Source organism: Antechinus flavipes, chromosome 3 (assembly GCF_016432865.1).
Source record: "Antechinus flavipes isolate AdamAnt ecotype Samford, QLD, Australia chromosome 3, AdamAnt_v2, whole genome shotgun sequence".
Taxonomy (NCBI): domain Eukaryota; kingdom Metazoa; phylum Chordata; class Mammalia; order Dasyuromorphia; family Dasyuridae; genus Antechinus; species Antechinus flavipes.
The window spans coordinates 79,230,193-79,245,326 of NC_067400.1; the positions used below are offsets into that span (position 1 = coordinate 79,230,193).

The window sequence follows — 15,134 nt, forward strand, 5'->3', positions numbered from 1 at the left end:
CTAGACTTGTGATTTCATTGATATAGAGAATGCTTAGTGAGTTTTGCCCTTGGACTAATCCATATTGGTACCTACTCTGCAACTTGTATGAGATTAATTGAATTGCCCAGAGTCACACATATGGTATGACCCAAAGCCCTCCCTGCTTCTAAGGAAAACTTTTTATCCACTATTCCAACCTTCATCTCTTGATAATACCACATTAGTTATTAGATTACTAACCTAAGTAACCAAATAAGTTATTAAAATCCAATTCCCCCCTTAACATGGTTAGACTCACACTCTCCTTTCTAACTTCATACATCTATATACCCCTCACGTATGTACACTTTTCCAATTTATCTGCTTATTGAAAGAAATTCTAAAAAAAAAAAACATTACCTAGGATGTAGGCCCTGAAAAATTAATGAAAAAGATAGCCATGTTGCCAAAAATTTCTACTGATTTCTCCAATTACTCATAGGTTATTTGTTTTGCTAGTATTCAAGCAACAAACCTTTACATTCCAGCAGAATGTAAGAAAGGCAGCCAGTTGTCAAAGGCCTGTGACAGTCTTAACAAGTTTTCCAGAAAATAAAATACTAACACAGATAACAGGTATTTCTTTTTCCTTTGGCAAATATTAACACTTCACAGCTAGCATATCTAGCCTGCTTAATTGGGCCCATAAAAACATGCTAAGCTATTTCATTTGCCACCATCTAATTCTTGTGACTTTGGCTCCATAGCTTTTCACAGACAGGAAAACAGCAGGAGGAAAAACAAACCAACAATGAAACAACAAATTCCCCAACAGACCAACTGAAAAGAATCTTGAAGTTTCAAGTGAGATTTTACAAACACTGCAATCTGCGTGTATTTATCTACTTTAAAAGAGTGAATTGAATAATTCAAGGGCTCCTTAGAAAAAGGGGAAAAAAGCATCACCGAATTCGAGCCCTGAATGAGGGGGACAGAAATGGGAAGGAATGAATTCTTGGTAAAAAAAAAAAAAAAATTTGTATGGAAAACAACAAAGAAGAACAGAGGAAAAAAAAAAGGACTACCCAGGGAGGGATATAGACAGAATAGCAGCCTTATTTAAGATGAATTTTTGACCTCATTTTAAAACATTTATGGATCCTGATTGCCTGTCATGAGATTACTTTCACAATACTGGCTTTTAAGCCTGTTGGGTATTTTAATCAATTTATCCTTTTTTTTTTTTTTTTTAAAGTACATTGTGAGATAATTCTTTCCTTTTCTCCTGCCCCAAGTCAGAATATCAGAAATTCTGTTGTGTTATGGTGTCAGTGAAAGAACACTTGAGGGTCATCTTAATCAGATGGACATAAGTCCTGTGAGCTTTCAGACTAAAGTCAGTGCCCATTTCTGGACCCACAGAGATGCAGTGGGCGGCATTTGATCAAAAAAAAAAAAGGTGTATTGTATGACCTTTATTTATCAGATAACTTTGAAGAGTTTAGTATTCTTCAAAAGTGACCATACTTGGCTCCCAAAGTTCTGCCTTAATGGAAGGATTTGACTGACAGGAATGAAATGTGAATTCTCATGTCCTTTGCCCCCCAGGATTCTACAAGAGGCTCAAGCACTACATTGGCAGTCCCTGAGGGTTGCACCATTGTGGTCAAGTTTCCCAGGCTTATTTTTTTAAATTCTTGGGCAGAAGGTACAAATGCTTTTCTTTAGCTTGGGAAGGGGGGGAGAGGAGGGAAGAGTGCCTGTGATTTCAAAGATACACATTGGAAAACCTCCAGCACAATGAAGGCCCCCTTCTTTTATGACAGTGGGCTTTCTGGTGTGAGGATGCAATGTCTTAGAATCCAGCTGGACAGAAAACTTATTTTCCTTGAAACAGAAACATTGGCCACTCTTGACAAAGTTCAAACTACTCAAAGCATGGGAAACTCACACACACACACACACACACACACACACACACACACACACAGTATGACCCAAAGCTCTCCCTGACTTTATTACTTTTTCTTCATCCATTATTTTGCCTTCTTATATACTTATCAGCCAATCAACAAGTACTTATTCAATGCTAGCTTCTGTAACTACAAAGACCAAAAAATTGAAATAATCCCTACTCTCAATGTGCTTAGCTTCTAATATTTGTTAATCACTAGGATGCCTGGGCTAGGCACTGAGGGGGAATTATATAAAATCACTTAACTCTTTACAGACTCAGTTTTCTCCTATGTAAAATGGGGATAATAATAACAGCTTTTACTGGCTTGTTAAGCTCAAATGAAATATCATGTAAAGATCTGTGCAAATCTTAAAGTATAATGTAAATTTTAGCTATTATTAATTAATTAATTGTTGACATGTTCTTGGATCACTGAGATCCTAAATAGGATGAGACAGAATATAAATGTAAATAGTGCTCTCCAAGAAAATTTGGAGAGAAGGCTTCTAACTGAGAAACTTACCTAAAGGAGTTGGTACCTGAAAGGTGGCCATTAGTAGGTACTTTGTACTGGGAAAGAGCTGATACAAATGCTGAAGGTGGGAGATAAGATGCTCAATTCAGAGAATCATCTTCTGCCTTTGTGTCTTAATTTAAAGCAAGATCAGGCTTGTGTTGTGACAATTTCCTTTCTTTTTTGTGGCAGTGAGGAAATTGTGATCAAAAGTGAATGTTCACCAGTCTGTGAGAAGACTAATATCCATGAGATTTCCATCACTCTAGTTTTTCCCTGAAAGGTGACAAAATTTTCTCTAGGTCTAGAGAGCCAAGATTCAAGCCTTGCCTCCCTTGGTACAGCTTCCTGGCTGCCTATTGCAATGGTGATGTAGCTTTCTGGCAAAAATGTGCTGGTAAATGTTTAATAACTGGCTTTCTGAAAAGGAAAAAAAAAGCGTGTATGACACACGCAAGTTTAATCTGAATTATTAACACAATCCTCATACTCTATTAAGTCTGAATAATCAATGAAACAATAAATCAAGTCCTGATGTGTATCATTTGTTGATTTCTGAAATCTAAATGTTCACAATGAAAATTTAACTATTGGCTTTCCTAAACTTAAGAGCTGCTCCCATGTGGCTCTTCTCAACAATGATGATTCAGGCCAGTTCCAACGAACTTGTAATGATGAGAGCCATCTACACCCAGAGAGAGAACTGTAGGAAATGAGTGTGGATCATAACATAGCATTTTCATTTCTTTAAAAGTGAAATTTTTGTTTTCTTGACAAAGAATTTTGCTTGAATTTTATTTTCTTTAATTTTTTTTTCCTTTTTGACCTGATTTTTCTTGTGCAGCAAGATAATTGTATAAATATGTATGCCTATATCGGATTCACATATATTTTTATCATGTTTAACATATATTGGATTACTTGCCATTTAGGGGAGGTAGTAGAGGAAAGGGGGGGGAGAAATTAGAACATGGTTGCAAGAGTCAATGGTGAAAAATTATCCTTGCAATATGTTTTGAAAATAAAAAGCTTCAGTAAAAAAAATGAATATAAAAAGGCTAATTTTTAATAATCACACACAAAAGAGTTTCTCCCAGCATAACCATGCTTCCTGTTTCTTAGGTCATAAAAAGGCCCTATAAAGAACTAGGTCTGTTAGCCTTGTTGGATATTTCAAGACCACTTGAATTATCCTACAGTCCCCTGCTAAGGCAAGAGGGGTGCACAGTCTACCTAAGTTAAATATTTCATTGTCCTTATATCCTTTCTATGCTATACCTAAATAAGCCTCTTCTGGTTGGCTGAATAATCTATGAATGTGTCATTTTGCTTTAAGAGTTGAGCTAACCTAACCCTAAAGGGGACCAATTTAAGTAAGGCTTGTCCCTTTAAATATACCTTTCTATGCAAGATCCCAGGGTCTGTATTTTTTTTTCTGAAAAAAAAAACCTATTCAATTCTGACATTTTTTATGATAAAATTAATAGCAATTATGATTTATTTAAAAGTGCCAACTCCTTTTCTCAGTACCTGGATCAAATCCCTAGTCCTTAGTAGGACATATTGATTGGATGGAACTGCTACTTGATTCATGATTTAAAGAGGTCCATCTGGTCAATGAATTTACTCTGGGATAACTGTTGCGAAGCCAAAATTAGTCTTTAAAAAACCAAACCTCAAGTTTATTTAGTGATATTACTTCAGAGCATTTACTCTGTAAATACTCTGAAAATGAAAATTAAAGGAAAGCAAGTAGGTAATTGGGCTCAATTTCTCTCTGAGATATAGACTAGACTGGCTAGCCCCTTTAGGTCTGAGAGTGTGATCTCAGCAATGTATCTCCATGCCTTTGTTTATATAATTCCCCATGCCTGGAAGGATCTTCATTCCCTTTGCTGTTGAATTTCTAGCATCTAACAGAAATACCATCTCTGATCACTGCCTGTTGGTTTCTAACATAAAAGTACTGTTTTTAAACTCTCTAATATGCTCATCAAGTAATATTATATATTGTAGCTGTCTGTGTTCGTATCTGATCCCCCACCCCCATCCCACCCGAAGTAAAAACTCAATAATGATGCGTAGGATTATGAGTAATTGAAAGTCTGTATCTCCTCTACAAGGGCATTGCTTTCATTTTGATTTGTTTATTAATGAAGAAGGTTAAAACATTTGTTTTGTTTCTCCTCCTTTCCCCAATAGTATTAGTTTCTCTGAAGTTGGTGTTTTGGGGCACATGTAGAACACCAGTGCCTTTTAACTAAAAACAACATAGGAAACTTTGGGGTTGGAGGAGGGAAAAGGGGGATTTGGGAAGAAGTTGGGAGCTGGTGGTATTATGAACAAAGACTTGATGATTAAAATATGATCATTTGTTCCCCAGAAGTCTCAAATCTGTTGGGATGCCCAATGCTATGTTATATCCTACATTATATGAAAGCAGAGGAAGAGGACGAGAGAGAGATATCCTTCCCACTCCATGTAACTAAACCTATGGCAGACAGCCATCTAGAATTTTATGATAAATCTTTCTGTTCCCCTGAAGGGTAAAGGATTTGAAATGACAAGACATACAAAGTTCTTTCTGATCAAAAATATTGCTTACTTCTAAACAAAGACTCTCACAGGATTCTGGAGCAATCATCAGTATGAATTGTTCAAAAGTCAATTTATAAACTCAATATATAATACTTGCAAACAATGATGCCTCTATTTGAAAAATAGATTCCTCACATCAATTATGATGACTCACTTCAACTATTTTTTTTTACTTCCTATTGAAGATGGATTATTTGCATTATCTATTCTTGCTTACTCAAAGCTCTGTGACCCAAGATATGGAAGGCAAAGACTTAGATCCAGAAGGTAGGAATTAATTTCCTTGTATTGCTAACGTATGGAGATATGTTCTACCCATATCTACAAGTATACAGGTTCAATGATGGTGGCAGCAGGCTAAATATGAGAGCAATTAAAAGGAACTACTGTAGGTTAGTGTGGTTTGATATATGTAAACAATTCCAATGAGAAGTCAGGGTGTTGTCTGCAAAATTTCCATGTCTCTGAAACTCAAGTCTTTAAGCTAACTTGATACAGCTAGAAACTGGAAAATTCCTTGAAGAGTACAGTGCATTTACAACTTTTATATTAAGAAAGACTTCTGTAATTAGGACCAGGTAGAAACTTACCCAATGCTGCTCATAATCAGAAGGCCTTGCTCTTACTTCCTCATCTTCATATAAAGAAAAGCCTTCTCTTCTGGCTTGGTGGTATTCCTTCCGTAACTTCTGGATTCGGTCAGCACATCCACTTGTGGGGCGGCCACTGGAAAATGAATGACTTCATGAAAAGATGCTTATACAAATGCACAACACTGTTGAAAACTTGATTTTTGCTCTACTTGTCAAAAGGGCTTATAATTTTATAGAGATGGGTCTTTGTGAATTTAGAAAGTCTCACAATGCCATTCAAATAAGGCAGAGAAAAGATAAAAATAATAATGCAAATTTTAAAAATAGGCTTATAAATAATATATACTTCTTGAGTGGGATATTCAGTTAATATCCTGACCTCTTATGGGGATTAAAATATTTAACATATTTTCTTCTGATCAGATAACCATAGAGCTTGAGTATATTTTCACATTGCCCAATTATCTTATTTTTCCAAATGAAAGTCCCTATGGATTTGTAAAAGTCCATTCCTTTTTCTTGGAGGGGGGGAGAGGGTTCAAATCTATAATTTCATTCATCTGGGAAAGTATAAATAAGAAAATTATTAACATTAATTAACATAATAATACTGATAAAATTAGTATTAATCAGTGAATATTCATAAATTTTAAGGTTTTTTTTTAATACTTTATATGTATTATTTAATTTGATTTCTATTTATCTCCCTGGAAGCTAGATATCCTATTTTCCAGATGAGAAAACTTGAGTCAAAAGAAGTTTAAATGAAGTTAAATCACAATGAGATGATTCAAGGCAATTCCAATAGATTTGTGATGGAAAATGCCATCCATTGAGAGAGAGAACTATGGAGACTGAATGTGACTCAAAGCATAGTTATTTTCACCTATTTTGTTGTTGTTTATTTACTTTTTCCCCCTTGTGCTTTTTTTCCCCTTTTTGACCTGATTTTTCTTGTATAGCATGATGAATATGGAAATATATTTAGAAAATTTCACATTTAACCTATATCGATTGCTTGCTATCTTGGAGCGGGGATTTAGGAAAGTAGGGAGAAAAATTTGGAGTACAAAATTTTACAAGATGAATGTTGAAAACTATCTTTGCATGTATTTGGACAAATGAAATACTATTTTAAAAATTTAAAAAGAAAGTTACAGGGGATACTGATAATAATTTGCTCATGGTCACATAGTTTTTTTGTTTTTCAGTCATTTTCAGTCACGTCCAACTCTTCATAATCCTTGTGGGGGTATCTTAGCAATGACAGTATGTATCAAAGGTGGAACTTCTTAACTCTAGGGTTGGGTTTCTATCTTTTAAGTTAAACTGGCTCCCCACACAGTTCTTTCTTTCTTTCTTTCTTTTTTGTTTGTTGGGATTTGTGATTTCACCGATGTAGGTATCTCCCATAAACATCCTTTACCAATACAAATTTTACCTAAGAATAATTGAATATTGCTTGTGATGTACAAGATACATAGAACCAGTATATATACATACATACATATATATATACACATATATATGTATATGTATATATATATATATATATATATCTTGAACTCATATCTTTCGGAATCCTATACCATCTTGTCTCTCAAGTCTATTAGTGTGAGATAGTTTACCTTTTAATAGAAGAGTCAGAATTTTCAGGTTAGGAGGTAAGGAGTAAAGCTAAGAAAGGAATGAAAAAAGCAAAAAAAAAAAATCTAGAGTGTAAGAGAGTTGAGCAGAACCAGTGAGCTGTGGCATTTATGTGAAGCAAGTGAGGTAAGCCAAGGGCAAAAAATCAGATTGTCATGTGTCCATATTTTATGCCTTTATGCCTCCCCCCTAACTTGTTTTCTCCTCCATTTTTCTTATGGTTCATGGAGGCTCTATCCTACTAAAAGTTTACTTAGTTCAGTTCTACCTTGCCTGCTTCTCTGTGTTCTCTAAGATAAAGAGGAAGAATTAATCATAGAAGATAGGGGAGGGGAATAGCTGCTGACCCAAAGTATAATAAATAAGGCAGGTATGGGAAAGAGAAATTAATATGTCACACCAATCAAAAGGTGAGTGAGGGAATAGAATTTCCTTTCATTAGAGGGTGGATCAGATCATAAAAGGATAAAAACAAAATTGATGACATCATCAAAACCAAAATTATACAGGATGTTCCAAAAGTCTTAGACCGGTTTTAAGCCATGAAAATGGAAAAAACTGCACTAAGATTTTTGGGACACCTGGTATAGCTTGTTCACTAAACACTTTCTTCATCAAAACCTTGAGAGGTACTGAGTATCAGTATATCTGCACTTCACAGATGAGGAAACTGGAGAAATTATGTGAGATGGCTAACCTCACATCATTAGTGTCAGAGCAAAGACTTGAAACCAGATTTGCTGACCCTTGAGACCAGCAGTTCTACATACCGCCTCGCTAGGGTAACAGAAACAGTTGATAATCAGAAGACCTTGCTTGTATGATCTTGAACAAATCACTTAAATTCTCTGTGCTTTAGTTCCCTCATCTATCAAATAGAGTATCTGGACGTCCTACCTCTCAGTTTGGTCATTAAGATGAAATAAGATAATGTATGTAAAAATGCTTTGAACCCCTCTAGTACTATTCAGCTATTGATATTATTAAGCCCCCAGATTTTATATTTGATTTTTTTTAGAAGCCAAGAACTGGAGGCTGGGAATGGACAAAGAGAAAGGACATCTATTATATTCACTTTTTAAACAACAAATGTCACAGCAGGCCCATTAAAGGCACCAACCTGGTTACATCTTGGTGTTGCCAAAAAGAGATGCAAATTATATCTGTGAATCTTAGTGGGAAAAATAATGGCTCAGATCTTTTAAAAGAGGAGTGTTCCCTATTTAGATTACAAAGACTTTGAAGAAGGCAGGACCATAGTTTCTATTTCTAATCCAAAGTAATGAGGAAGTACCCAGGAAAAGGTTTTTCATGAAAGCTTATTAATTTAGTTGCCCATTATTTCTCTGGTAAAAATCAAACCTCCAATATTGCAGATCCTTTTTTATTTAGACATGTTAAAAATCATTCCAAACCACAAGTAAATAGTTTCCTACTATGCTTCACTGCAGTGTTTTATTAAAAAACCCCAACAAAAACTTGCTTCAATATTTAAGAAAAAGAAGAAAAAACCAATATTCCTTTTTTTAAACCATAGACAGGCATAAAAAGTAATGTTATATTATAAAATAGCTTCACTCACTGTTGAGTAATGTGAGATGAATAAGATTCCCGATCCAATGCTCATGCAACAGTTCTGAATTTCAACTTGGCTTCTGACAATTATGTGAATATATGAACCACATTCAAACTCACCAGATGAATTCAATCAATGCTGTGCAAATATCGCATACATAATCTATTAGTTTACCCCAAAGAAACTGAAGCATTGAATTCAAACAGAATGAAGTCATCAGTAATAAAAAAAAAAAGTAAGAAACTGATAAGGCAATATTAAAAAAAAATTCCGCAATTTTCCTATATTTGTGGTGAAAAATCATACATTGCCTGTAAACCATTCTCCCATATGCCTATAAATACATAAATTAAAAAATATGGGTTTGATCAGATTGTAGTTCTCAAGTATAGGGAACAAGGAAGGAAAACAAATTCAGCTATTTAGAATTCAGGGAATTCCCTATAGCTTTTAAGAACATGCCTATTTACCCCAGAAAAGCAGCCTAGACTCAGAGAAGAAAACATGAAAACCCCCCTAAAGTTATAAAAACCATCTAAGGATAAAATGCACTATATCCTTACTCCTATTGTCAAGGGGTATCTTTTCCCACATGTCTATATAAGGATCTCATGCATAAGTCTGTAGTGAGAGACTCAACCCAACCCAAACTCAATAGACATTCTCTTGCCTCTTTTACTCTCACTTACTCAAGAGTTAGAGTATGTTAGAATAGATGAAGTAATAAATGGTAACTACACATGTGCCTTTTTTTCATTTCTCATTATATATAGCATACTAATTTAATATAATACCATTGGAATGATATTAGTATTTTTTAGTATGTATCTTAGGGGTGGGGATGGAGAAGATAATTTTTTTTTATTGTTCAATTGTTTTTGTTTTTGTTTTTGTTTTTTATCATGTCCAACTCTTTGTGACTCCTTTTGGGAGTTTTCTTGGCAATTGCCATTTTCTTCTCTATGTCATTTTACAGATGAGGAAACTGAGGCAAACAGGGGGAAGTGTCTTGCCTAGAGTCACAGAGGTAGTAAGTGTTTGAATTCAAATTTAAACTCTGTTCTTCCTGACTCCTGATCTGGTGTTCTATCCATTGTACTACCTAACAGCCCTTAAAATCAACTTGACATCTAAGAAATATAAAAACTTAATGAGAAGCATCAAGGTACAGGAGAAAGATCACTGCTTTTGGAGTCAGAAGACCCGAGCCTTAACTTCCTGATCTGTAAAATATAGGGATCAAATCTGAATACTTTTGAGGTTTCTTCCAGCTCTAAATGTATGATCCTATTGTAGATGATGCTGTGCTACCTATACTAAAAATTATACATACATGGTAAAGACTAGATCTGAGAGTATATATTCTAAAACTGATACTGTAATCCACAAACACACAGACACATATATGTGTATATAAGCATATCTCACCTAAGGTTACTTGTAATTAAGTCGTCTTATAAATTTATAATTGACTAACTAGAATATTTAGGATAGCTAGGTGCTGAAATGTATAGAGTGTTAGGCTTACTCAGGAAAACTCAATTTCCTGAGTTCAAATCTAACTTCAAACTTTTACTAACTGTGTAACTCTGGACAAATCACTTAACCCTGTTTGTCTCAGTTTTTTCATCTGGAAAATGAGCTAGAGAAAAAAATGGCAAACCAGTTCAGTATCTTTGCCACCAAAAAATCCCCAAATGAGGTCATGAAGAGTTGGACATGAATTAAATGACAAAATAAAAACAAATACTTTTTATGTACCAGGTACCATAACTGGTACACACAAACTTATTATTATGGGTTTGGAAAGTAAGTCATAGGTCACAGATTGGGATTTGAAAGGAGTCTTAGAAATCATCTAGTTTAAATACTTCAATTGGTACATAGGGAACCTGATACTCATAGAGATTACATTACTAACTCAAATTTGCAAAGGGAAAAGTGACCATTTGAATACAGGTCCTCTTATTTAAAGATTCTAAACTTTCCCCATATTTAATGTGGAGATAATGGATGCTGTGCTACCTAACTCCTAGACATGCTACATCAAATGAGATGATGCATGTAAAAGTACATTGTAACAATAAAGTGATACAGAAACAAAAACTATGATTATTGTTGATGTTTTGCTATTCTTCTTGAGCAAGAGAACGATAATTTTCTACCCAGAAATCTGGGCAGATGAGAGATCTATGCTGGACTGGAGGATTGGACCAGCTCCAGAGATTCTGAATTGGTCATCAATTACCAGCTGGGAGAATAAGGCTTGGTAAGAAAATTTAGAAGAGAAAGCTCTAACACACATGTAGCAAACACAAACCGTGCAGCCCCTCCTTTTTCCTCACACCACCAAAGAACAAAAACTAATGAATACATACAATACTACATACAGATATTCTCCCCTTGTATATTCCATACCACTCTCCACAATTTTCTTTGAGAAGAGAACCAATTATTATTCCCTTCTGGAACCATTCCAATATTCCATTCTTTTTCTTAAAATGTTAAGCTAAAATTCAGAGTGTAATGAAAGAATTATTTCCTTTAATATTAGACTTCTTTAATATATATCTGTATCCAATACATAAATTTTAAATATGGTTAGTCATGACTTCTAAATCTGATTTTATATCTATTTTCCTGCCCCTTAATTTCTATTAGTAATTAGTTTTTCATTCCTAACTACACTGACAAGGTCTTTCTGAATTTTGTGCATTTTCCTATCAATCTTTAACCACTCTCTTGTCAAGATAATTTAAAATTTTAATTCTAGCTTTCAAACTGCTTGCCAACTTTACAAAGATGGAAATCTTAATGCTTACCATTTAAATTCTATAATAATATTATGGGTAAAGGAATTCACTACTCAGGGGCTCGTTTACATATGATAAACTCTGTACTAAGTGCAGATGCTCTTTGGGAAGAAGAAATTTGTTACTGGATTCACCCTACATACAATGCTATGAAACTCTCCATATTTATTAAAAGAGAATTTTCAGGGATGCTTGATGATTAAAAATCATTTTTGGCATTTATAAAGCAATGTGGGATGAGTAAAAACACCTTTGTACTCTTGGAAAATACTTGTCAACATAACTTGATTTTTTTTTAGCTAAACAACTCAAAGATGATCAAAGCTTTTAACTTCAAATTTGGCAGGACAAGAGAGAGCTGTATTTTAGAAAGACCACATCAGGCTTTCTCAAAAGTGGAAGTCAGGCTTTCAAAACACCTGACAGACTGTTGTGCTCATCTTCACTGATGGCTGATTATAGAATAGAATTTGATCACATTCTTATTTTGTGACCTCTTCTCAGAGACCAAAGCAAGGTTCTGGGAAGAGCAGTTTTATTGGCATATACAGGCATATTTCGGAAGAGAACTGCTTACTTTCTACTGTAATGAAGAAAACATTTCATTTGATGCTAAATCCTCTTGGAGTCTGAAGACCTGGGATGGAATAAATATGGGCTTTGAGCCTGGGCAAGTAGTTTTTATTCTCGGTTGCCCCATATTTAAAACGAAAACAACAACAACAATAATAATGATATTAATAATGATGATGATAATAAAACTAATATTGCACATGTCAGAAGACTGCCAGGAGAAAAAACATTTTGTGAATTGTTAAGTGCTACGTAAACTCACTGAGTTATGGATGAGGCAAGGAATAAAAAACAATCCCACCATTCTTTTTCTTAAATATAAGCAGAAAAGGTCCTTTTTAGCTCTGTTAAGTATCATTAATTCCAAAGTATTTCAGATTTAGTGAAAACTATAACCATAGCATTTACTTTGATACTTCCAACTAATTAACATTTCATCACAAAGATGTACTTACTTTGTTTGGGCTCACTTAGATTAAAACGAATTTAATAACTATTATTCAAATTTCATTTCAGATAGCTTTGGATTAGACCCAGTGTGAATATTCAAAGAGGTTATGAAAGTAGTGCACTTTGACTTCCTCTGCCCTCAATTACTTACAGAGAATTACCATTTTCCAAAAAGTACATTGGCCAAGAAGGTTTTCATTGCTGGAGCCAGTGCCATCTGAAACTAAGAGCTAGCAGCAGCTCTTAAAGATAGAGAATATATCTTTTTGAATCTGTGGATCTTTTCTAAATGCTTTGGAAGTTTACTAAATAAATGTTTATCAAATGAATGAACGAATGAACAAATGAATGACTGAATGAACGAACGAATGAATGAATGAATGACTCTAAGTTGTGATTTGAATTTCAGGATGAATTTTGCCAACTCTTTTCAGTATTCACTGCCACTACCTTGTGGGCATGGTTTCTGGCTTCAACCTCGGTGACAGGCTGTCACTGCTATTTTCTCTGTATGACATTGGTGTGGAAGCTCACATTGGTGGTAGAAATCATTTCTGGCTTAATTTGCCCACAGTGAATAGATTAACCACACTATGTAGTATGACAGGCAAGGTCACATAAGATGATGACAACCTGTCATTTAACATAGAGTTACATACTTGTATGCAATTTGTCAGGCCTTCATTAAAGTGCTGGTTCTTCCTGCATGGGCTTTTGAGTTGTAGGCAGGGTCAAGGATTTCTCTAGACTGCTAAAATATCTTTATGACAAGGAAATTTGAATTCAACTAAGTTTCGTTTATTACTGATCACAAGAGCTGCTCAAAAATTGAGTAACCAGATATTTGGAAAACTGAATGCTATTACTATTACTACTACCAGCACAACCATACCACTCACACTATCAGAAAAACCATCACTAATACCACCTATCACCAGTAATAACTTTCCCAAATAGTATCTCATTTTGTCTTTATTGAGGTACAGAAAGGTTTGCAATTTACTAAACAGCAGGCAGTAAGGGAATGACAGAGTCAAGACCCATTTCTCCTGAGTCTCCGATCTATGATATTCTTTCAGTCCACAAGAAGTATCAGGGTCAGGTAGAGGAGGAGAGACTATAAAGTATAATAATCTGTTGAAGATCTCTGTCACTGATTGAGTCTGGAGCCAGAAAGGCTGGAATTCAAATCTCACCCCAAATATTGTTGTAATATTGGGTGTCACTTTATCTTTTTTTTAAATGAACCATTCTGAAGTTCTATTAATTGATAAAGAATAAAATAGGCAGATTCAGGAGAACAATTTACACAATAACACTATACAATACAACTTTGACGTTTAAAAGAACTATTACTAATGCAATGATTACTCATAATTCCAAATAACCAGTGATGAAGCATGCTATCTACCTCTTGAAAAAGAGATGGTGGTAAGTCATTTAATCTCTCTGTTGCAGTTTCTTTAAATATAAATGGGGATAATAACGGCTTCTACCTCCCATAGTCATTGTGAGGATCAAATGAGATAATGTTTTAAAGTACCTAGGACAGTGCCAGGCAGCTAATTGGTACAGTAGGTAGACTTGTAGTGGCTTCAAACACTTCAAACACTTCTTAGCTGTGTGATCCTGGGCCAATCACTTAACCCTATTTGCCTCAGTTTCCTCATCTGTAAAATGAACTGGAGAAGGAAATGGCAAACCACTTCAGTATCTCTACCAAGAAAATTTCCAGTGGGGTCACAAAGAGTTGCACAGGACTGAAACAAATGAATAATAATACAATTGGCACATAGTAGGTATTATAAGTGCTGTTGTCCTTATTATTATTATTTCTCTGCACTATTAACTTGAAACACAGTATTTCCCCAACCCTCCTTGACCCTGATATGTTGTATCAGTGACCCCAGATTGCTAATCTGAATGGCCTTTTTTACATTCCTGACTTTGATTTTGGTGATCTTCCCATATATTCCTATATTTCCTTCCTTCTCACTGAGTTTGCTTCTCCCATATCCTGATCTTCACATTTCCAATCAGAGCCTAGCAAGCTGCTCTTTACTCTTCATGCTTCCTCTTGTTTTATTCTTTGGCCCAGCTCTCCCACCTTTACTTGCATTAGCAGGGAAGACCAAGTTTCTTTTCCTTTATCCTTCCAATTACATATGTAGGAGCAGTCTCCCCATCCTATTGGTAACTTCGAGGAGGGCCCAAGAGGCTTCCCTCTGGCACTTGTGGCAGTTATTAAGCCTCTTGTTTCCTGGAGGGCAGTGGAGTGCAGTTTTCTCCCATGTGATCGATTGCCATAATTGAACACTGTCACAGGATCAATGCCATCTCTTCTGCTGATAAAAGTCATTGATCTATCTTGGCATAAGTAGCATGTGGCATTTAGAGGCTCTCTCCTATTATATAACATTTGGCCTTACTGCCGTAATTTCTTTAAAAGTGC

At 35.0% G+C, this 15,134-nt stretch overlaps 1 protein-coding gene across 2 annotated transcripts in view; it reads right to left on the reverse strand.

The window, feature by feature from the left end:
* Window positions 1–15,134, reverse strand: part of PARD3B (par-3 family cell polarity regulator beta) — a 1,324,210-nt gene that overhangs the window by 133,226 nt on the left and 1,175,850 nt on the right. For both annotated transcript variants that reach the window (XM_051983714.1, XM_051983713.1), the window contains one exon: window positions 5,621–5,756. In XM_051983714.1, coding sequence (XP_051839674.1) covers window positions 5,621–5,756 — 136 coding nt within the window. The remainder of the gene's footprint in view (window positions 1–5,620; window positions 5,757–15,134) is intronic.